General features: G+C 61.2%; 9 protein-coding genes across 9 annotated transcripts; all 9 read left to right on the top strand.

The window, feature by feature from the left end:
* Positions 1 to 1,455: 1,455 nt before the first annotated feature.
* LDBPK_310210 (hypothetical protein, conserved) lies at positions 1,456 to 2,913 on the top strand (the record flags this gene model as incomplete). The annotated part of the gene is made up of 1 exon (XM_003863063.1): positions 1,456 to 2,913. One exon carries the CDS (start codon positions 1,456 to 1,458, stop codon positions 2,911 to 2,913), a length of 1,458 nt encoding a protein of 485 aa, XP_003863111.1.
* A 768-nt stretch (positions 2,914 to 3,681) lies between these two features.
* Positions 3,682 to 5,568, top strand: LDBPK_310200 (nucleolar protein, putative; the record flags this gene model as incomplete). Its single annotated transcript, XM_003863062.1, has 1 exon — positions 3,682 to 5,568. One exon carries the CDS (start codon positions 3,682 to 3,684, stop codon positions 5,566 to 5,568), a length of 1,887 nt encoding a protein of 628 aa, XP_003863110.1.
* A 635-nt stretch (positions 5,569 to 6,203) lies between these two features.
* On the top strand, positions 6,204 to 6,677 carry LDBPK_310190 (hypothetical protein, conserved; the record flags this gene model as incomplete). The annotated part of the gene is made up of 1 exon (XM_003863061.1): positions 6,204 to 6,677. The coding sequence occupies one exon, from the start codon at positions 6,204 to 6,206 to the stop codon at positions 6,675 to 6,677; it is 474 nt and encodes a 157-aa protein (XP_003863109.1).
* Positions 6,678 to 7,303: 626 nt separating this feature from the next.
* Positions 7,304 to 8,830, top strand: LDBPK_310180 (hypothetical protein, conserved; the record flags this gene model as incomplete). The annotated part of the gene is made up of 1 exon (XM_003863060.1): positions 7,304 to 8,830. The coding sequence occupies one exon, from the start codon at positions 7,304 to 7,306 to the stop codon at positions 8,828 to 8,830; it is 1,527 nt and encodes a 508-aa protein (XP_003863108.1).
* A 1,756-nt stretch (positions 8,831 to 10,586) lies between these two features.
* LDBPK_310170 (DNA-directed RNA polymerase II subunit 2, putative) lies at positions 10,587 to 14,132 on the top strand (the record flags this gene model as incomplete). Its single annotated transcript, XM_003863059.1, has 1 exon — positions 10,587 to 14,132. The coding sequence occupies one exon, from the start codon at positions 10,587 to 10,589 to the stop codon at positions 14,130 to 14,132; it is 3,546 nt and encodes a 1,181-aa protein (XP_003863107.1).
* Positions 14,133 to 15,049: 917 nt separating this feature from the next.
* Positions 15,050 to 16,018, top strand: LDBPK_310160 (hypothetical protein, conserved; the record flags this gene model as incomplete). Its single annotated transcript, XM_003863058.1, has 1 exon — positions 15,050 to 16,018. One exon carries the CDS (start codon positions 15,050 to 15,052, stop codon positions 16,016 to 16,018), a length of 969 nt encoding a protein of 322 aa, XP_003863106.1.
* Positions 16,019 to 16,682: 664 nt separating this feature from the next.
* Positions 16,683 to 18,059, top strand: LDBPK_310150 (ubiquitin hydrolase, putative; the record flags this gene model as incomplete). The annotated part of the gene is made up of 1 exon (XM_003863057.1): positions 16,683 to 18,059. One exon carries the CDS (start codon positions 16,683 to 16,685, stop codon positions 18,057 to 18,059), a length of 1,377 nt encoding a protein of 458 aa, XP_003863105.1.
* A 680-nt stretch (positions 18,060 to 18,739) lies between these two features.
* Positions 18,740 to 21,217, top strand: LDBPK_310140 (hypothetical protein, unknown function; the record flags this gene model as incomplete). The annotated part of the gene is made up of 1 exon (XM_003863056.1): positions 18,740 to 21,217. One exon carries the CDS (start codon positions 18,740 to 18,742, stop codon positions 21,215 to 21,217), a length of 2,478 nt encoding a protein of 825 aa, XP_003863104.1.
* Positions 21,218 to 21,716: 499 nt separating this feature from the next.
* Positions 21,717 to 22,100, top strand: LDBPK_310130 (hypothetical protein, conserved; the record flags this gene model as incomplete). The annotated part of the gene is made up of 1 exon (XM_003863055.1): positions 21,717 to 22,100. The coding sequence occupies one exon, from the start codon at positions 21,717 to 21,719 to the stop codon at positions 22,098 to 22,100; it is 384 nt and encodes a 127-aa protein (XP_003863103.1).
* Between the last annotated feature and the right edge of the window lie 233 nt (positions 22,101 to 22,333).

Genomic DNA, 22,333 nt, shown 5'->3' with positions numbered 1-22,333 from the left:
GACGTCTTGTGCGGCAGCGCTGATGGGTCGGCTGTCCATTGCGCCGGTCCACAAGACATCAGGGAGTACGCCATGCTACTCACCGAGGCGCCTAACACCAGCAGGTGTGATGTGCACAACAACGCGTTCGTGTACCTCACCTCTCAGGCGTTGCCTCCCATTATGGCGGCCACATCTACTACGATGGTATCCCCCTTGCCGCCGGAGCCGCCGATCACGCACCTGACATGCGCGCGTGAGAGGTCTCCGCCCTCTTCTCTTCCCGCGCTCTCTGCTCTTGCGCTCTGCTACCTTTAGCGGTGTCTCGCCAGAAAAACAAAAACGGTAAGTGATGAGCAGAATGGATCCATGTGAGGCCCTACGCGTGTGTGCGTGTGTGTCTGGTGACCCCCTCCTTTTCTCCTTTCGTCTGATGCTGGAGCGCTTCATCCCTTGCTATTCTCCTTTCTTCTGTCCTTCTCCACGCGTGCGCGCCGTCTTCGATGAACGCGTGAGCGACGACACACACACACACACACGCACGCGCGCACTCGCATATTAACTCCCACGACAGCTGATCTCTGCTCGAGCCGTTGTAGCTCTTTTCTCCGCTGAGGGCGAGCTGGTTCGCGCAGCACGGCGTCAGCGCTCTCGTGACTGTCTCTGTGCGCGCACAAGTTCTTCTCACAGAGAGACGGTCGTACAAGGGAAGGCAAAGGGCAGACATCCCCGGACGGCAATGACACCTTACCGCCGGTGGAGCTGGCGCAGCGGTGACGTCGCCATCTGGTCTATGCTGCTCTTCTTCTTCACCCTAGCCCTCTTCATTGTCTACCTGAACATTTCCTTTGCCGAGTCGACGCCGCCGCCAGTCAACGATCGCATCAAACCGCAGTGAGAGACGGACAAAAGAAAACAGACGAGCTGGCAAGGAATGTGCGGCGACAGAGAGGCACCGTGGGTCTTGCTTCGTCGCCATGAAAGCCGCCACCCTCGGTGAAGGACCCCCCTCCGACAGCCGATGCATTGTGTGTGCCCTGGCACACACTAGAGCGCGCCACTCCCGGAATGCTCGTTGTCCCGACTCACCGAGCACACGTCAATGGAATTCAACCTCGCACCCGCACGTCCATGTCCGCTCCGGAGAACCGATTTTACTTTCATTGAGCTCGAGTCGTCCCGCTAATCTAACCCGCGCACTCGGCCTTCGTGGCCTCCGAGGCACTCGATGCCCTCGCCCTCCTCTTCCACTTCGCCAACCACTGTGCGCAGTCGGTGTGGCATACCGTGGCAAGTGACAGCATGTCTGTCCGTATCTGTGCATTTCTGCTCTCCCCTCCCCACCTCTACCACCCGGCCTTCGTTTACACGAGAGTGCACGGTGACACCCCCATGCGGACCCGCCTTTCCACTCACTTCTCCCCCTCATCCGCTCTTCGTCCCCCCCCCATCCCCCACCTCTCTGCTCCCCGCCTTATGGCCTCCGTACCGTCCCTCCCCTCCTGTCCATGCAGATATACAGCGGAACTACACTTCGCATTTGCCCCGTCCCCTTTCAAAGGCTCTGCGTCGCCCGTCGCCTCCATCATGACTGCTGTCCGCAATGCACCAGCCGTGCAGGCCACCACGGGCGCCGGCGGGGGCAGCGCGATGGTTACCTTCTTCACAACCACCTACTCGAAGCCCATGCCGGAGCAGAGCTTCTCCGTACCGCTCAACGTGCTGCCAGACGGGCTCAACCAACTCGTGCAGAACGTGCTCGGTGTCGAAGGGCAGAACTTCGATTTTCTCCACAAAGATGAGTACATTGGTACGACGCTGTTCCGCTTCCTGCAGCGGCGCGGTATCAGCTGCGAGGAGCTGCTCAATATCGAGTACACCCCCGCCCTGCAGGCCAAGGAGGGCAACTTGCTCCCGCACGATGACTGGGTGAGTAGCGTGCGTGCCCCGTACCGCAATAACGCCGAGCTTCTCTTGACCGGCTCGTACGACCACTGCGTTCGACTGTGGGACGGCGACAGCTGCCTCGCCCTCGGCTCCTTCCATCGCGAGGCTGTTAAGGAGGTGGCCCTCCACCCAGTGACGCCCGCCAGCAGCAAGATCGGTCGCAAGCGCACCAGGCTCGACGGGGACTTCATGTTCGCCAGCGCTAGCAAGGACGGCAGTGTGGCAGCCTGGAAGCTGGACAGCAACAACAGCCACATGCAGCTTCTGGGGTCTATCCAGGCCCACACCGACGGCGTTGACTCAGTCGCCATCGCGCCGGGCGACGGCAGGCTTGTTGCCACGGCCTCCTGGGATACCACGGTGAAGGTGTTCAGCTGGGAACAGATGATGGAGGGTGACACAGTGCCGTCGAAGAAGGCGCCGCTTGTGGCCTTCACGGACCACAGTCGTCCAGTCTTGTGCAGCCGCTTCTCTGCTGCCCATGGTGCCGCACGGCTCTATTCGGCTGGCCACGACGGCCACATCAAGTGCCTCGACACAGAAGAAGCGCAGCTGCAGTCTCAGTTTAAAGGCGACCACCCCATCAACCGCATCGCCGTGAAGCCGGCAGGCAACAGCGCAGCAGCAGACCTTCTCCTCTCTGCCTGCACAGACAACCGTGCCCGACTCTTCGACACGCGGCAGAAGGATGTGGTGAAGACCTTCAGCGGTCCTCGCCAGTGGCTCTACAGCGTGGTGTGGCTGTGGGATGCGCAGGAGGGTGACGCCGAGCACAGCGGGGTCAGCCTCTTCGCAGTAGCCAGCGAAGACGCCACGGTGCGCGTGTATGACCTGCGGTGTACCAACACGGCTCTGCTCACGCTAGATGCGATGCACACGGATGGGGTGCTGGACGTCACGTACGTGGGGCAGTCTATTATTGCCAGTGGTGGTAAGGATAACAAGACGAGGTCGTTCGCCCTTAGTAAGGAGGGCCTCCTCAGCTAACCGTGGCGCACCGGGTTTGTGGGGGAGGGAAGGTCACCATGCGTGCCAAGTACGCCGCGGTGCCATTCGTGCATGGCCTATCGCGAAGCGGGTGCAACTGTAGAAGTGGATGCAGTGCACCCCACCTCTGCCGCCTTCCTCGCGCTCGACTTCGCGTCGCCTTTGTCACCCCCCCCCATCCCCCTGTTGTGCGTGCCTGTATGCGCTTGCCGTTTCTGAGACTAAACACGATTAACCTCATCGCAGCAAGAAGAAACACGGAAAGCACCATTCACGGCGGCATCGAACGCGGCGCCGCCCAGCGCGCCTCGTCTCGTTCTCGCTTTTCCCTTGACTGTGCCGTCCATGAAGGTGGACGAGCGAAGGGGTTGCGTTGCCGCGTCTCTCTTCCGTTACATTTCATCCGTGCTCACGGAGAGTCTGCCCCTCTTCTGAAGGGGCGCCACGTGCCTGCTGCTTTGCTATGTGCTGGCTGTGCCCTCGCCTCTGTTCTTCAGCTTCTGGGGGTGGTGACGCGCGCGCACACACACACACATCCAAGCTGCGAGCGCCTTGTGCCGCGATACCTTTCCTCCCCATCACGCAAGCGCGCTCTCCCTGCCTCTCCTTCTCGCTCCGTGCCCAACACCCGTGGGAGTGTACTCTCGCACACCTCCGGCACACAAAGAAGCGTCACCGTAGCACACGTAGCACACACGGGTGTGCCTCTCTGAGTGCAGTGCCGCGTCTGCTCATCTCTCCCTCCTTATCTCGCCTACCGCTCTGCCAATGGGCAAGAAGATGGCCACCGTTGCAGCGAAGAAGAAGGTGGTGCCGCAAGCCGCCGCCCCCGCAGCCAAGTCGCTCAAGAAGGCGAACGGCACTGCAGTGGTGGTCGCCGTAAAGAAGACCGCCAAGAAATCCGCCATGGCGCCAAAGGCTGCGCAAAGGGCACCGGTGGCTAAGGAAGAGGAGGAAGAGGAGGACTCGAGCTTCCACTACGATGATGCCGCCGTGAACAGCAGCCACTATGACGGGGCGCCTGATGACGAGGATGGCGCTGGCGATGAGGAAAACATCGTGTTTGACGACGTCATGGACGGCGACGAGGAGGACGAGGAAGACTTCGACGCGGAAATCCAGGACGACGACGACTTCGAGGTCAAAGCTGAGAAGTACCGCCGCCGCATGCTGGCGCAGCGCCAACTGGCCGATGCGGAGCAGCAGGAGGATATTGTGACTCGGACAGCGAAGCCGACGCCTCTGCACGATCGCGAGCAGCGGGACAATGAGGCGCAGCAGGAAGAGGACGGCGCCGCAGCCGTCCAGCTGCTTGGCAAAACGAGCACTGCAGAGGAGCTGCGTGACCGAATTCAAGAGACCGTTCGTGTGCTGTCCAACTTCAAGCAGGAGCGCGAAGAAGATCGCGAACGTGGCGAGTATCTCGAGCTTCTCCGCTCGGACCTCCTCGAGCTGTACGAGTACAGCGAATTCCTCATGGACTCGATCCTGCAGTTGTTCCCCCCTGCCGAGGCGGTGGACTTTTTGGAGGCGATGGAGAAGACAAGGCCAACGACCATTCGCGTTAACACGCTGAAAGCGAAGCGCCGTGATCTGGTGCAGGCGCTTGTGAAGCGCGGCATGAACGTCGAGCCGCTGGAGAAGTGGTCCAAGGTTGGTCTGCAAGTGTTCGAGTCGAATGTCCCCATCGCTGGCACCATCGAGTACCTCGCGGGTCACTACATGCTGCAGGCCGCGGCCTCCTTCCTGCCAGTCATGGCCCTCGCTCCGCAGGAGAATGAGCGCGTGCTCGACATGTCGGCCGCTCCGGGCGGAAAGACGACGTACATTGCGCAGCTCATGAAGAACACCGGCGTCCTCTTCGCGAATGATGTGAGTGAGCCACGGTGCAAGTCGCTCAACGCGAACTTACAGCGCCTCGGTGTCACCAACTGCATCGTCACGAACTACGACGGCACTGGCTACGAGAGGGTGATGCGCAACTTTGACCGCGTTCTGCTCGATGCCCCCTGCTCCGGCACGGGCATCATCTCGCGTGACAAGAGCATCAAGACAAGCAAACAGCACGAGGACATTCAGCGTGCTTCACAGCTGCAGCGAGCGCTGCTGCTGAGCGCCATCGACGCCTGCAAGATTGGCGGTTACGTCGTCTACTCTACGTGTTCCTTCCTCGTGGAAGAGGATGAGGCGATTGTGGACTTCGCGCTGAGGCGCCGTGACGTGCAGGTGGTGGAGATGGGGCTGCCATTTGGGCGTCCTGGCTTCACCAAGTACCGCCACCACCGTTATCATGACAGCCTCGAGTTCTCCCGCCGCTACTTTCCGCACGTGCACAACATGGACGGCTTCTTCATCTGCAAGCTGAAGAAGTTGTCGGACAGCACCACGAAGCAGCAGGACGGGGCGGACAAAAAGCTGTCCAGGGCGGGGAGCGCCTCCGCCTCCTCGTCTAAGAAGCGTGGGCACGCCAGCGACGATGTCGCGGAGCTCCAGGTCGGCTCGAAGCGGGTGCGACTCGAGAAGGGCAAGGCTGTCGTGTTGGCCGAAAAGGCGCCCGTCAAGAACCACAAGCTTAGCGTTCCACCGAGCTCCAAAACGACTCGCAGCGAACGGCAGCTGAAGGGCAAGCGCAAGCCGCACAAACCGCGTAAGTGAGCCCTATAGCTGAAAGCGGGTAACGCTATAAAGGTAGCGTTTTTCTTCCTAATCTAATATCTGCTCGCCATGCCTTCCCATTCCACGGCAGCTGCTGAGGTGAATCAAGCAGGCAGCCGGCAATGGCAGCGTGTCACTGTATGTGTGTGTGTGTAGCACGCCAACCGGGTAATGGCGGCAAAGCAACGCACAGCCAAGAGATAAACAGGTCCTCTGCGCGCACCCCCTTCCCATCGTCCCCCTCTTGGTGCGCCGCACTCCCCCACGCATGCTCACAAAAGCGGCTCTGCCGTGCTGTAGGGCCGTGCTCTTCGCGTCCCTCCCTGTGCGGCCATTCCCTTTGGGGAAATACGCGTGCGCGCAGATGCAGCAGAGAGCAGAGCGCCACGGATGCGGCGCCGACTCCGGAAGAGCAATCCTCTGCCACGCAGACGGAAAAGTTGTTTTCTTTTCTTTCGCGCGCGCGCGTGTGACCGCAGAAGCCCTTCTCTCTTTCTCTCTCTCCTCGCCGCTCTTCAGCCTCTGAACGTTTCCCATCCTGTTCTCTCGACTGCCCTCGAGCTTTCTGTCTTCCGTCGCCTTTTCTTTTCATTGTGCACTCTGCCACGGTGGTGCACCCTGGGCAACAGAAGTACATGGAAAAGGTGCTTGCCTACCTGGAAGGTACACTCCTCGATCAGTACCTAGAGCTGCTGCCCTCGCGTTGGTCTGCGCTGCTGCCGCGGCTGGCGAAGCGGACGCAGCGACTACAGGCGTTAACGGATCTCACGACAGTCAATGAGCTTGAAAGCGCCGTGGAGGAGGACTTTCAGCTCGCTACCAAGCTACTCCATGCGGAGCACAGAATATACCAAGAAGGCGCCACACTCTTTGACGGGCTCAGTCAAGCATCCGATCTGGTGCGGCACACTTGGCGCCTACTCGCCAACGATTTGCTTGCCGAACTCGCGGCAAAGGAGTTGATGCTGGCGCACTGGAAGGCCGCCGTGACCACCATCACCGCGGACACTCTACGCGTGTACAGTCACGCGCTGTTGGTTCACGCAAGAGTCACAACGGCTCGAGTGCACCACCTCATGGCCCTGCTACGAGAAGAGGAAGCTGGTTAGTGCTGCGGCGGCAATCGATGCGAAAAAAAAAAGGTGCTGCCGCCTTGCGTGCGTTTCGCTCGTGCTCTTCAACTGTTGCTCTGGTCCAAATCGGGCTGTCTCGCGGTCTCCGTTTGTGTAAACAGGTAAGCTGACACACACACACACACACACAGCACGGGTGTAGCGCTGCCGCTCTGCGCACTTCACTTGGCAGCCGTGCCCATGCTGTGCAATCTATACACGTTAGTAACCGTAAAGCACGACCGCGGCGCCGAAGAAGCGCCCTTCACTCGACGGTTGAGGTTGCGAGTGTCAGAACGCGCATGGATGCATCTCTCTGCCTCTCTGAGGTGTTTCTAGCGGCATCCCAAATACCAGTCCATCATATACCCGCAGTACATCCCCGCACAAACGTGCCCTCACGCACCTCCGCGGCTACAGCGGCTTCACGGGACTTATCCTCTTACCACCCTCCACCCCTACTATCGCCAACGTCCGTCATTCTCATTTCTTTCTCTGCTCTGCCATCCCACGCCATCCCCTCCCAGTTGTCCTCCAGCCACTGGCAACGCGCACGCGTGCATATCCTCGACGGCGCACTCACTCACTACCATGAAGGAGCCGCGCACGCATTCATCATAGAAATGCCGAAACACTCGCGAAGAGAGCTGTCACCGCCGCTGCCAAAGACGGGGATGATAGGCGCCGCGATGGAGTGCCTCCATGCCGTCCTGCATGAGGTCACCCTGCAGCAGCAGGCGCTGCAGGCCGCCATCAGCATGCAAGTGAAGGATAGCTGCGCGGCGGGCAGCACGCGCATGTACACATTTCTGGAGACCTCCCGCCACTATCTTCGGTATGTCATCATCTTTTACGTGCTGCTCATGGCAGCCCTTGTGGTGTTGGTTGCGGACCTCTCTGGCTGCCTTGTCACGTCGGTAGCCACTGCTGCAGGCATCCGTCACCTCGTCCTCGCGAATGTGCCTGGCACCGCCGTCGTTCCACTCCACTTCAACGCGCTGCCATTCCACGAAGACGACTGGATGCGGCACTTGCCAGAGGACACGGCACTCAGGGATTTCATTCTCCCCGACCGAGAGACACGCGAGCTCATCCAGTCCAGGACGCAGCGCGTCGACTCTCTCAGCCTCCTGCATCAGCACATGGGGCAGTTTGCAGATGCAAAGTTCTCGCTGCTGAGCCACTTCGTTAACAGTCACCTGGCCTCCACCACCATGCACATCCCTCGCACCGCCGCCTCGGCAGAGGTCTTCTCTCCGAGAGGAGGCGTCAATCTCGAGAGTCTCTTCCAGTTAGGGCCCGCCATGTTCAACGCGAAGGGCGAGTACACGGCTAAGGTGCAGGTGGTGCTGGCGAAAGAGGAGGTGGGCCGGGTCGTATCACTCATCCTGGAGTCCGCCATGCTCTTCTCCGAGGACGCCATGGCCGTGCAGTCCGTTGCCCAGCTCGACGTTCTCTTCACGAAAAGTACCTCCGTCACGGTGCGCACCGGACCGCTAAACCGGTCGTGGTTCGTGCTACTGCTGGAGAAGGTGCTGCGATTTTGGTTCTGCCTGCCGGTGTGGTCGTACGAGTACCTAGTAAGTGCGCTGCGCCAGCAGGATAGCGCGCCGTTTCCGCCCATCGACTCATCCCGCGAGGTGGCGGTTGTGCTGGAGGTCTACCACCGCTTCACGCCTCCTCTTGACCTGCAGCCCCGCTTGCGCGCCATGAACTTCACGCTTTACCAGCTCCCTGACGTCGGCGCACCCTCACGCGTTAAAGTGTCGCGGCTCATCTTTTTCTCCACCGTGCAGCTCACGGGAGTGGCGCGGTGGCTGACCGACTACCCCGTCTCCACGTTTCTGCTACTTGTCGCCATCCTCTTTGCTGCGTTCGCAGTGGTAAGCGTCGGCAGTCTACTCGGGCTCCTCGCCCACGCTTATTGGCGCTGGTTCCGCGAGCAGCCGCTGGAATCGTTCGACGAGGATGACTCGGGCGCCGAGTTCTTTGCATCGCCGCGCGATATGCCTGCCACGGCGGTAAAGAACATGGCGCCTCCAAGTTTGCGCCGACACCGCAGCAGCAACGAATTTTACGATAGCCTCGACACCTCTCAGCTGCGCCGCTCCCAATCGTTCAACTACTCCCCAGTGAAGAAGGAAGAGTAGCATCGACATCGTTTGGCCGAGGGACTGGCGTCTGTGAAGGAGGCAGCGGGCCGTGCGTGGAGAAGTATGCGCCGCCGACAGTGATCCTCGCCGCTCTATGCTCTGATGTTTGTTTTGGTAAGGGGAGCTGCTGCTCCTGCGCTTTCTTTCCTGTGTCTCGCATACACATACACACTCTCTCACGGTGCCACGGCCACATCTGCGCATCAAGCACGCAAGAGCGCCAACCAGCAGCGCGCTGGCACTCCTCCTAGGAGATGTATCTGTCGTGGGCTGAGGAGCTGGATGGGGGCAGCCAGCGCACCTGCCCACTACTCTGCACATGCCGGCCCTGATTCATGTCACTGTACCGCATGCGCTGCGCCACCGTTTGCCGTCTTTTCTTCTTGCACCCGCCGGCTTCCCTCCACGGCGAGTCCTTCTTTCGCCAATCACACGTTCCGGCGTGACGGTGCTTGGCTCGCAGGTGGTATGGACACTGCAGCGTTCACTGCAGAGCGCCGAAGTGGGGGCGCCCCGGCCACTGCGACCTCACCTCATGCGAAAGCGGCGTCGAGAGACGATCGCGGCATCCCAGCTGCTCTAGAAGCCCCACTTGGCACGACAAGCACATCTTTTCCGAGGCCGTCACCGCAATGGATGCGCATTCAGAACAGCACTCGCGCCCTACACGCGTGGGAGGCAAAGTACGCTGTGGTGGAGGCGGATGCGCAAGCCGCGATGGAGGCCGCCGTGGGTGGCAATGCGGCGCTCACGGAGGACTTGCAGCACCTCTGCCGCGAAGACGCGCTGCTCAGCAAAGACGAAGCCGCTTTGCGGGGCGAAGACGGTGCGCTGCAAGCGGACGGCGCAGCAGTCGATGGCCAAAGCAGGGCCGCGGCTGCACAAGCGCTCGTGGCTGCCTCGACCAACGCGCGACGGCGACAAGCGTTGCGGGAGGCTCAGCGCGAATTCGCGCAGACGCAGGCGCGGCACGCCGACTCGCTTCACAGCTTGACGGCGGAGATGAGACAAGTGGAAGCGAGCACTGCTGGCGCCGAGGCTCAGGCTCAGCTCCTGGTGCAGCTCATTGCGGACAAGGAACGGAAACTCGCCCTCGACACAGACAGCATACGCAGCCGTGAGCGTGACCGCCTGGCGCCCGTGGAGCGCTAAATCGAGCACCTTCACACTCAACTACAGGGCGTCGAGCGGCACTGAAACAGCCAGCAGCACGCGTGATGTGCGGGTGCCTGCTCGTGTGCACCCCCACGCATTCGTGTAGAAGAGCTCTGTGCTGCGCTCGGTACGAGGGGCTGCTATGCCATAGACGGCATCAAGGCGAAGGCAAAAAAAAAGCGAGACAAGTGCAGCCGTCGGGAATGACGCCGTGTTTGTGCACGTATGCTCACTACTGCTGTTGACGCCCCGCTGTATCCCCTACATCGGAGGCCACCGCTGCTCGATGGGACGCACGCCTCCATGAGGTCTCCCTGTCCTTCGCTGTTATGCCCCATTGTGATGGTCGTGCAGTGCGGCACCATGTCACGCACACGTGAGCCGTTCACCTGCCCTGCTCAGCCCCTTCACCTTCTCTTGTCTCTCGCGTGTTGTTGCCCTTTGTCCATATCCCGTCGCCGCAGTATGCGGGCGAGATTCAACGCTCTCGTGCCCTTCCCCCCCCCCCGCCGCTTTCCTTTGGGCGTCTTTCTCTCGTGTTCTTACCCTCATTCCAGCTCCCTCTCCCTCTTCCCCCGCTTACACGCGCACATTCGCCATGGCACAGGATGAGCTGCTGGATCTGGAAGACCCTGACATAGTCCTCGATGACGGCATCGACGACGAGAACCCCAACGATGACCTCGACAGCGAGGACATTTGGGAGGTCATCTCATCCTTCTTCCGGGAGAAGGGTCTGGTGCACCAGCAGCTCGACTCGTATAACGACTTCCTCATGCGCATCCCCAAGATGATTGAGAGCATGGCGGTCATCCCGCGCCAAGACGACCAGTACGACCCGGGTGTTACAATGGAGGAGCAGCGCGACCAGCCCCGGCTGGTGTTGCAGGACGTGGTGATCGGCAACCCATCGCACCAGACGCACTCGTACTTCGCCGGTGGCCCGCTCCCACCGCTCTTCCCGAACGAGTGCCGTCTGCGCGACATGACGTACGACGCACAGGCGCAGGTGACGCTCGGAGTAGAGTTGTACCACCCCCACGCGGACACGCCGCACGACACCTTCCTGCGCAACGTCGAGCTGGGACGCATTCCCATCATGCTCAAGTCTATGCGCTGCAATCTCAGTGGCAAGGATGAGGATGAGCTGCCGCGGCTAAACGAGTGCCCGCATGACCAGGGCGGGTACTTCGTGATCAACGGTACCGAGAAGGTGCTCATTGCGCAGGAGCGGCAGGCCGCCAACCACGTCTACACGTTTTCCCGGCAGAAGGGGCTGTTGTGCGAGGTGAAGTCGATCGTGGAGGGCTCGCTCAACAAGCCACGCACGCTGCAGATCATCATGCAGTACAAGAACAAAGGTCCGGGCAGCGGCTTCGAGAACTTGATGTGCCGCGTTGCGCAGATGGACGAAACAATTCCGCTCTTTGTGCTGTTCCGGGCGATGGACATGGTGGCAGACAAGGAGATTCTGCAGACGGTCGTGCCGGATCTCAAGGACACGGCGATGCTGGAGCTGCTGCGTGGCTCCATGAGCGACGCAAGCACGTTGCAGATCTTCACCCGCGAGGAGGCCCTTGGCTACATTGGACGCCGTCTCGGCAAGCAAGACGCCATGGCAAACCTGCAACGGGAGGCGGAGAGCCTGCTCATGCGGGACTTACTGCCGCACATGGGCACGGACCCGTCCGCCAACCGCACGAAGTGCCTGTACATGGGCTACATGGTGCACAAGCTGCTGCTCGTCGCCCTCGGCCGGCACGAGGAGACGGACCGCGACTTTCTCGGGCACAAGCGCATCGACGTGGCAGGCACGCTGCTGACGGTGCAGCTGCAGACCTTCCTTGCGCAGGTGCGAAAGGAGATGATCAAGACGCTGCAGGACCACGCCGCCAACCCGCGCGGCGTCTTCAGCTTCGGTCGCGTCATTCACAGCAAGCTTATCACGGACGGTCTGCGCCGCTGCCTCGCCACCGGCAACTTCGGCGACCTCAAGACAGGCAACATCAAGACCGGCGTGGCGCAGACACTGAACCGCCTCACCTACTCGTCCTCCCTTAGCAATCTGCGCCGCATCCAGAACCCCATTGCCGCCTCCAGCAAGGCGACGCGGCCGCGCAACTTGCACTGCACGCAGTGGGGGTACATCTGCCCCGTGGAGACGCCGGAGGGTGGCTCGATCGGGCTGCTCAAGAATGTGGCGCTGATGTGTCTCATGTCCCGCGGCACGGACCACGCCGAGGTGGTGCAGGCCGTGCAGGCACGCATCGATGGCTTCCGCACGATCGGTCTCGAGGACACGGCTGACGTGCGCGTGGCACGCGTGTTTGTGAACGGGACGATGATTGGCGTCGACCGCAACCCGGAGCGGCTGCTGCACGACCTTCGCACGCGGCGCCGCAACGGCGAGCTCAGCAACGAGGTGAGCATCGTGCGCGATATCCGCGATCGCGAAATTCGCGTCTTCTCGGACGCTGGCCGCTGCCTGCGCCCTCTCTTCGTTGCCGAAAACTGCCATCTGAAGCTCCGCAAGTCCGGCATGCGCAACCTGCTTGTCTCCGAGAAGGCCGGCGGGAAGAAGTCGATCTCGTGGAACACCGCGCTGAAGAAGGGCTACGTCGAGCTCATCGACTGCGAGGAGGAGGACTCACTACTGATCGCCATGACGCCGAACGAGGTGGAGAAGAACTACTACTACTCCCACTGCGAGATGGACCCGTCGATGATTCTCGGCATTTGCGCCTCCATTATCCCGTACCCCAACCACAACCAGTCCCCGCGCAACACCTACCAGTCCGCCATGGGTAAGCAGGCCATGGGCATCTACGCTTCGAACTTCAACATGCGCATGGACACCACCGCCCATGTCCTCTTCTACCCACAAAAACCGCTGGTGCGCACCAAAGCCATGACGTACATGCACAGCAACGATCTGCCCGCCGGCCACAACGCGGTGGTGGCCATCTCGTGCTACAGTGGCTACAACCAAGAGGACTCCATCATCATGAGCCGCTCTGCCGTGGAGCGCGGCTTCTTCCGCAGCGCCTTCTGGCGCTCCTTCAAGGCGAAGGAGGAGCGGCAGAAGCGCGACGCGCTCGAGACATTTGAGAACCCTGACCGCGAGCTGTGCCGCGTGAAGCGCGCCGACTATTCGAAGCTGGACACGGACGGCCTCATCAAGCCCGGTATGCGGGTCCTCGGTGGCGACGTGGTTGTGGGCAAGACGATCCCTCTCCCTGAGGCGGACCTCGAGAAGCTCACGACCGGCAACACCAAGATCACGAAGCGTGACGCGAGCATCACCTCTCGCACGACGGAGAAGGGTGTTGTGGACAAGGTGATGCTGACCATGAACAACAATGACCGCTTCACGAAGGTCAAGATTCGCACCATCAAGATCCCGAACATCGGCGACAAGTTCTGCAGCCGCCATGGACAAAAAGGCACCAACGGCATCCAGTTTCGCCAGGAGGACATGCCCTTCAACCGCGACGGCATCGTGCCGGACCTCATCATCAACCCCCACGCCATTCCCTCCCGCATGACGGTGGCCCACCTGATCGAAACGCTCGCCGGCAAGGTGGCGTGCTACAAGGGCGGCGAGGTGTACGCAACGCCGTTCTGCTCCGTCGTCGTGGACGACTTTGGCAAGGCGTTGCATGCCCTTCGGTCGCAGCGGTATGGCAACGAGTGCCTCTACAATGGGCACACCGGTCTGCCGCTGGACCATCTGATCTTCTTTGGCCCCACCTTCTACCAGCGCCTGAAGCACTTATCCGGTGACAAGATCCACGCACGCCCACGCGGGCCGCTGCAGCCGCTGGTCCGCCAGCCAACCGAGGGTCGCGCGCACGAGGGTGGACTGCGGTTTGGCGAGATGGAGCGTGATTGCATGCTGTCCTACGGCGCCTCGCAGTGGCTGCGGGAGCGCCTTTTCCGTGTCAGCGACTACTACACGGTGCACGTGTGCAACATGTGCGGCACCATATGCGTGGCCGACACAAAACTGAACCGCTACCAATGCAAGGGCTGCGAAAACGACACGCGCATCTCCCAGGTACTCATGCCGTACGCCTGCAAGCTCCTCTTCCAGGAGCTCATGTCCATGACGATCCTGCCGCGCCTCGGTACCGGTCCTCTGTAAGACAGCGACGGGTACAAAACCCTCGCGGAGGGGTGCAGGGGAGGGGGAGGGGAGGCTTCGCGTACGCCGCATGTGTTAAAAAGAGCTGTCTCCCTCCCTTCGAGGTGACGTGCCATTGTGAGGCGCCGCCTGTTGCCGTTCTGATTGCGAAAACGTTCGCTCCTGAGTGCGTCTCTCTCCCTCCCTCTGTGCTGTGCACGCCCTGCCATTCTCGTGGCTGTGGGCCAGCGTTTTGCTGTTCTCAATCCGCGGGTGTGTCTTCTTCTGTTGGCTAAGCTGCAGGAGATGCCTCTAGACTATAACGTGGCGTCTCTCCATGTTTGTTGTGCGTGTCAGTTACGTGGGATGGCCGGACGCGTAGGCGTGGATACGGGTCGGCGTCGGTATGCGTCTTGGTCTGGTTTGGTGATTGTGTATCCCTCCTTCTTTCTGTGTTTCCTCTTTTAAAATGTAGCCCGCTCTCTTGTGGTCCTGCGCAGCGCTGTCCCTGCATACGGGCGGCCATGCCGTTGTGAATGCTGCGCTGCCGAATGATGCACGCCGAACCCACGCGCACGCGGTCGCTGCGCTGCCGGGTCTCTGCAGCCTCCCTTCTGCGCCCCTTCTTCATCCACCCCTCCTTCCGTCAACTCCTCGTCGGGCATTGCGGAACTGGGTATCTCATGTGTTCCGCCGTGTCCCGAATTCTTTCCTTTGTTCCAGGTAGCATTACTGGAAGACGTCGGCAGGTGCAGCGTCGGCTGCGTCGCCGCCCCCCCCCCCAACCGTGCCAATCATCACTAGAGCGAGTCTGAAAGGACGATTGCTGCGCCCTTGCTGCTCCTCGCTGGGTGGAGCTGACGCTCTTTGCGATGGATCACGCGGCCACATAAGTGCCCTCTCTTTCTCGTGCCCCCTCCCCATCTGTAACGCATGCAATGAGGAATGAAGGCGGCGCCGTCACCAAGGCGCTTGCACGCTCCCTCTACCGCCGAGTCCTCAAGCTCGTCTCCGTGGCGGAGCAGCCCCACACGCAGCGCATTGTGCAGACACAGTGGGTTGAGTTTGTGCCCTCAGAGGTGTGGATCGCCCCTGGCGACGAGCTGCGTCACATTGTCCGCCGCTCCTTCGAGGCACCGTACACCCCAGCCGCGGTGGCCAACGCCTTCAACTTTCTTAAAGAAGCCCAAAACTCCCTCTTTTCGATCCGGGTGCTGGCAGAGTGGGAGCGGCTGGAGGGGCAGGACCACTGGGACCTCTACGACGGCATGGCGCTGATGAGCGCCGCGCTTTACGGCGCGTGCGTCGGGATCAACTTTCACCAGTCCTTCGAGAGCTGCATCAAGGACTACCAGGTGCGCATTCGATCCTACGTGCACAGCATAGCCAAGTCGGTGCAGGAGCGGATAGAGGTGCGCTCACTCGAGGCGGGGCACGTGGAGGACCTCAACAGGTTTATGAAGCTGGTGCGCGAGGCGAGCGCTCTCGAGCGGCGCGAAGCCAAGCCGGAGGATTTCAGCCTCGTTTCGCTGCTGCAGAACCGCTGCGCCTCGGAGTACGTACTCAACATCATCGTCACCTTCGTACTGCGGGCCCTTGATATTCACAGCACCTTAGTAGGCGCCGACCTGTCTTTTCGGTGGGTACGGGTGATGCCGCGCCACAACGCGTCCCCCATCTTCGCGTCATGGACCTACGGGGCCATGCGGCGCCGGGAGGTCGAGCGACTCATCCGCACCGCCGACACGCATTGGTACCGCTCCGTCCCGTGGGACGCCTTGCAGCGAAAGAGTGTCGTTTGTGCTTTGCTGCGGCGTCAGCTGGGGTGTCTCCCAGCCTCCCCGGACACGAGCGCCAAGCAGATCAAGTCCAGCTGCAAGAAGCAGCTCCTCTTTCTTCTCTCCTGACCCGTAGAAAGGATAGATGACGCCACCGCTTCTGCGGGCACGGAGGCGCGAGGGCATCCCCTCTCTGTATGCGCCAGGCCCGGCCGGCATTTGTTTTGCAAACACCTCTCAGCAGCGATGCTTGCACGAGCGTGTGCACGCATCGCTGCTGCCCAAGAAAAACTGAACTAGGCTCCATCGGTGCACCCACACGGACACGTGACGTCGTTACTGCACGAAATGGAGCACTGCTTCTCGTGGGACTATCGCGATGAATCTCGTCGAGAGGATGATTGGTTGTCTCTATCTGCCATTATCGCGCAGCAACGAATGATCCTGCGCTGCATGTGAGGGAGGGGGATGGGTAATTCGCTGCCACGCAGCTACCCTTGAAACGGATTTCACGCGACCGGGCGTGTCTCCCATGCGTTCAAGGCGTGCGTGACCTTAGCTGCTCCATTAACTCGCCACTCACTTACCCCTCTCGTGCTAAATGCGGCATCCAACTCGACAACTGCCACTGCTGCCGCTCACAATCACGCGCTCATGCGGCGAAGCACTGGCACTCTGCCCCGCTCTCCACCCCGTTCCGCTACCATAGATCGCCTGGATTCTCTCCCCTCCCCTCCGCCCCCCTTTACTCGCCCCGTCCCTCCGCCACGATTTGCCCGTGCCCCTTCTCACGATGGCCGAAATCAAAGTCAAGTGGGGTAAGGAGAACCTCACGATGGAGGTCGACCTGGGAAGTACGGTGGGTGCCTTCAAGGAGGCCCTCAAAGCCAAGACCGGGGTGCCAGTGGAGAAGCAGAAGCTCATGGGCCTAAAGCCCTCCATGAACAAGGATGACGCTACGCTCAGCGCCGCCGGCCTCGTGACAGGCAAGACGGTGATGCTGATTGGGTCAGCGGAGAGCACTGCAGCGGTGCCCACGGTGCAAGCGGCTGTTGTAGAAGCAAATGAGACAGGTGGCTACACCGCGACTGCGACAACTTCAAATGGCTTAAAGAATATTGCCAACACGTGCTACCTGAACTCGGCTCTGCAGATGATGCGGAGTATTCCGGAGATTCGGGAAGTGCTCGAGGCGTACCGCGGCGACAACGCACTTCTGCAGCAGCTTGCTGCCGTTCTACAGTTGCTGGAGAGCACCAAGGATGCTGTGATGCCGCTACAGTTCTGGACGACGCTCGTGCAGACAAATCCAACGTTTGGTGAGCGCAACGAGCACGGCGGCTTCATGCAGCAGGACTCGCAGGAGGTGCTGAACATGCTGCTCCAGGCCGTAAACTCCGTGCTGCCCAAGAAGTACGCGCACCTCTTCGAAGGCAAGCTGCATCAGACTCTCACCTGCGTCGACGACCCGGCTGACAAGGGCAAGGAGTCCGACGTGCCCTTCACGATGCTCTCCTGCAATATCACTGGAGAGGTGCAGACGCTCGAGGCGGGGCTCGAGCACGCCTTCGACGAGCGCTTCACCGCACCTTGCGAGGCCCTGCAGAAAGACGTCGCCCAGTTCACTCGCGTTAGCAAACTGACCGAAGCACCGGAATATGTCTTTGTGCACATGGTGCGCTTCTCCTGGCGCGGCGACATTCAAAAGAAGGCGAAGATCCTCAAGCCTATCACGTTCCCCTTCATTCTCGACACCACCATCATCTCCACCGAAGCGCTCAAGGCGGCACAGAAGCCGGTGCGCGAGGGTATCCGCGAGCGGCGCGACAAGGAGCTGGAGCGGCGCCGCCGCCCCCGCACAGAGGAGAAGCCGTCGCCAGTGGACAAACCGCAGGAGGAGGAGAAGGTGCCCCTGGCCCTCAAGAATGAGAGCGGCTACTATGACCTGTGCGGCGTCATCTCGCACAAGGGCCGCAGCGCGGACGGCGGCCACTACGTCTACTGGGGTAAGAAAGCAGACAAGTGGCTCGTCTACGACGACGAGCACGTGGCGGCCGTCTCGGAGGAGGACGTGAAGCGGCTGCGTGGTGTCGGAGAAGCTCACATCGCCTACGTCCTGCTGTATCGCAGTCGCGACCCCGTCACACGAACTCCGGTTATTCCACTTTAGAGTCTTTCGAGGTGCTCGCGGGAAGCATTTCCCTCCTTGCGCTTTCACTCGCTCCAAGGGGGAACGAAGAACGCGGTGCAGAGGCGGGAGCGTGTGTGTGCGGGTGCGCTCACACTCCATGCGCGCTTGGCGCGAGCCGTAGCAAACGCACGGGGCTTGCTCTCTTCATGATGTACGTGTGGTATGTACTCGCCCTCACCGAGACCACAGTTGTGCCCACTGCCGACGTATAATTCTCACACGCCACTGCATCTCTGCGCGCTCTCATGAAACTCGCCGTGCCAAGGAGCGTTGCTCTCCCTCTTTCGCGGTCGTATGCCACTTCCCTGCCTTCTCGACCGCCTCTACACGAACACGGTCACTCTAAATCCACTGTCGAGATGTTGCGACGGCGAGCATTATTCGTACCCTCCCACCTGCCCTTCCACACCCCACTCACCTCAATACTCTGCTATCGCTCACCGTCTTCCCCGCGCACCCCAGAAGAAACGGGAGCAGAAGGATTGAGTGGTAGCCACACAGTGACTCCATGCAGCATCGTGAATGCGGCTCCGCTTTTCAGCGTACCACGCACACTGCACCGAGACGCGCACGCCGAGTGCTGTGACTCCACCGGTCTCCCCATCCCCGCCTCCTAATACCCCCTCCGACTCATCCTCCGTCTGTAGCTCTATCGCACGATGAGCAAGGCTGCCACCCGCGTCAAGCGCTTCGACGAGGTGGACTCGGATAGTGACTTCGAGTTACGAGAAGAATCATCATCCGTGAAGGTGATGCCGACGGTGAGCTTCAAGACAGCCACGGCAACCACCGACTCGGATAGCATCTCGTTTCAGTCTGACCACGACCACTCGCAGCACTTGGAGAACGTCGTGGCGCCGGCCACCAATCGTCCAGAGGAATCACCGCTACCGGCAGTGCATCCTACAAAGTCACTGGCGCCAGCGCTAAAGCAGGCGTCCTTCGTGGCCGTTGCGAAGCGGGCACCACCAGCGTCGCCGATGCCAGCGCCAGTCGTCAACGTCAAACCAGGGGCCACAGAGAAACCACCGCAGCAGCAGAAGCAGCAATCATCTGCACCACCAGTATCCGTGCCGGCGCACAAGAGGTCGGCCGCGGAGTCTGCGGTAGCGCTAGCAGCTCCAGCCGCCTCGACACCGATTGAGCGTCTTTCGTGCGCCTCCCTTCCAGCGCAGCCTACCCCGCTGGCCATGCCGACCGAGGGCTCCGTTTCGTCCCCGTCAGTGATTCCATTCTGCGTGACAGCGCACGCGTCGCGCGTGGACCCGATGCCGGTCCACGATGATGACGACGAAGACCAAGCAAGCGACGAGTTTGTGCAACACGTACTGCCGCTTCCTCCGCGCCAGGCAGCACCGAGGCAACCACCTCCGAGCTCTACCACATCGCAAGTGTGGGCAAACAGCACTAACGGCGTTGCCGACACCTCACGGCCGCAGCTGTCTGCAGCGGACAACGCGACGGAAGAGCTCCTCGTCCGAGCGCAGCTGCGACTGGAGGAGCGGCGCCGCATGAGCATGCCCAGTCAGCGAGGATGCCGCCAGCTCAGCCCGTGGCGTAGCGCTGCTCCTAACCCCGTGAACACACTGTTCCGCGAGAGCCTGCCGCGGCCGTCGGTGAATCACATCTCGCCCACCAGGTCCGTTGACCCCCGCATACGGCGGCTGCAGCAGGAAAACGCGCGCCTGCAAGACGAGGTGGCCTACCTCGGGCGGGAGAATCAAAAGCTGCGCGGCGTGCAACGTAGTGCGGACGCGTCGGAGGCAGTGCGGCTGCAGCTCACCGTCGACATGCTGCGCAAGGAGCTAGAGAGCAAGCAGCTTGGGTTCCAGCGCACACTGGACGCGACCTTTGCGGAGCTGAAGGCGGCGCAGCGGCAGATAGAGGAGACGGTAGAGCAGTGCGAGGGCTACCAGTCCGCGGCGGAGCAATACAAGCAGCTCTATAGCGACAAGCAAAAGGAGATGGAAAAAGTGAAAACGCAGCTGCAGTCGCTCCTCTACGACGTCAACGCGATGGAGCAGCACCAGCGCTCCATGGAGTCCGAGTACGCGGATAAGGTGGCAAGCGAACGGGAGAAGGCGGAGAGGGCAGTGGCGCTGGCGGAGGAGGTTAAGCGGCAGCGTGATCACCTGCAGTTTCTCAACACACAGATGCGAAATGAGGTGTCGGCGGCGGTGGAAGCGAAGCGCCAGGCTGTTGATCAGGCAGCCGGCGCGAACGATACCGCTCGCCGCGACCGCGCTGACTACGAGCAGCGCATACAACAGCTCAATGAAGACATTGCACACCTCAGGAAGGCGCTGGCTGACAAGGACCGTGCCCATGAGGTTCAGCTGTGTGAGGCGCAGCAGGCGCAGGCAGTGCTGCAGGACCGGCTGAAGGACCACGCCGAGGAGCAGCAGCGCGAGGCGGAGCGTAACCGCCGCACGTTGGAGGCGGCCAAGGAGGATCACAAGCGCGCGCTGCAGCAGGAGAGGATGCGACGTGTCGAGATGGAGGAGCGGCTGCGGTGGATGGAGGAGGAAGGACGTTCCACGCAGTCCCGCTACACAGCCTCCCTCAGCGCCGAGGCGGAGAACCGCGTGCGCAAGATACGCGACGAGATGCAGGTGGAACGCCTTGCCAGGGAGGCGGCGGAGCGCGAGGCGGCGCGGCTCGCCACTGAGGCGGAGCAGTTGCGCGAATCAGTCACATACTACCAGCAGGAGAGTCAGCGCATGTCAACGAACTTGGCGCAGTCGGAGCAGCTGCGCGAAAAGACGGAGCGGCAGTGTGCGTCGCTGACGCACGCGCTGGAGGACATGATGGCGCAAGAGGAAGCTCATGCCCGGGAAATCGGACAGCTGCAGGAGGCCATGAGTGCCGCGGCTCAGTATGGCCCTGCTGTCGCTGCTGATCGCGGCCCTGATGCGGATGGCATCGTCAGCGACTTGCAGCAGCTCTCCGACGAAAACGAGCGCCTCACGAGGGAGTGCACGCGGCTTGCGGAGGAGCGGAACACGCTCATTGACGAGAACGGCCGTATCGCGGAGGAGCTGCTCAAGTGGAAGCATGAAATGCGGCAGTACGTGGCATCGCACGTGCGCACCGCCTCCTCGCAGCGTGGCCCATTGAACTCGGTCCCGGCGTCATGACGGTCCAAAAGTGGCGCGGGCGCGTGGTTTCCTCGCGCGTTGTCATGGCTGGGATGGAGGAGGGGGCGTCTACTCTTTTTTCGGCTTTCGTGTGTTGCTGCTTTAGCGCGCCACGGTGAGCTTTTTGGTGGCTGCCATGTGAGCCGCATCTCCTCATTGAGTACAACCGCTGCCGTACTGAGACTGTGACGCGCTGTGGGGCCCACTCGTGCGCTCTGCCGTCAGAGGGAGGGATGTGCACCCGTGTGAGTTGACCCGCGATATCCGCACGGGTACGTTGACGAAAGCGACCGACATGAGACATACCGCCCTTTGGCGCCTATCCTTACTCGTCCCCTCCACCTCAACATCCTTCTCCTTCCTCTCCACCTGACATCTCTAAACACACACATACACGCATTCACGTCTTCATACGGGAACAGCCGTGACGAGGAGACGGAAGACGTGCGGGGTTGCATATTGCGCATTCACACCGCACGCGCATCGGACTTGAATCGGCATGCTGCGGTGCCTCGGCCTGCTGCTCGCGAAGCCACCGGCGGCGCCGCGCCGATCGACGATACACGCCACGAGTAGCTGCAAGAAGGGCAAAGACCGCTTTGATCTGTTCCACGCGTTGCAGAAGGACCGCCAGCGCATCCGGCACAACCGCACCCTGCCGTGGCGTCAGAGGCTCGACCAGCTCCGTGTGTACCCATGGAAACTCTTCCTTGCTTTTATGATGTTCTGGTCCTGGCTGGGGACGTACGCGGTACCGTACCTGAAAGGCATGAGTGCCGGCGAGCTCCCCTCCGTTGGCCAGGGAAGGCTGATTCCGGCAGAGGTGCGGGCCAAGGCCACACCCACGCCGCAGTTTGCGCACTTGAAGGAGCGAAAGTTGTAGGCAACGGAATGCGCCCTCTCTGCTGGGCTTTGCCTCTGCCTCCTCCTTTCTGTGCTGCTGAGCGCTCCTTTCTAGTGTACCGCCTCTTTTCTTTCCTTGCCGCAGCGCATACGAACCTGTTCACGCAACGACATCGCAGCAGATGATGCAGCCTTCTCTGCCACGCTCCTCTCTCCCTTCGTTGTGGGTGTGGCCGCCCGCAGTGGGCGATCGTTCCGCTCCACGACCGCAAA

Source organism: Leishmania donovani, chromosome 31, assembly GCF_000227135.1.
Source record: "Leishmania donovani BPK282A1 complete genome, chromosome 31".
Taxonomy (NCBI): domain Eukaryota; phylum Euglenozoa; class Kinetoplastea; order Trypanosomatida; family Trypanosomatidae; genus Leishmania; species Leishmania donovani.
Note: the sequence above shows the minus strand (reverse complement) of the source record. Positions and strands in the feature narration are given on the sequence as shown.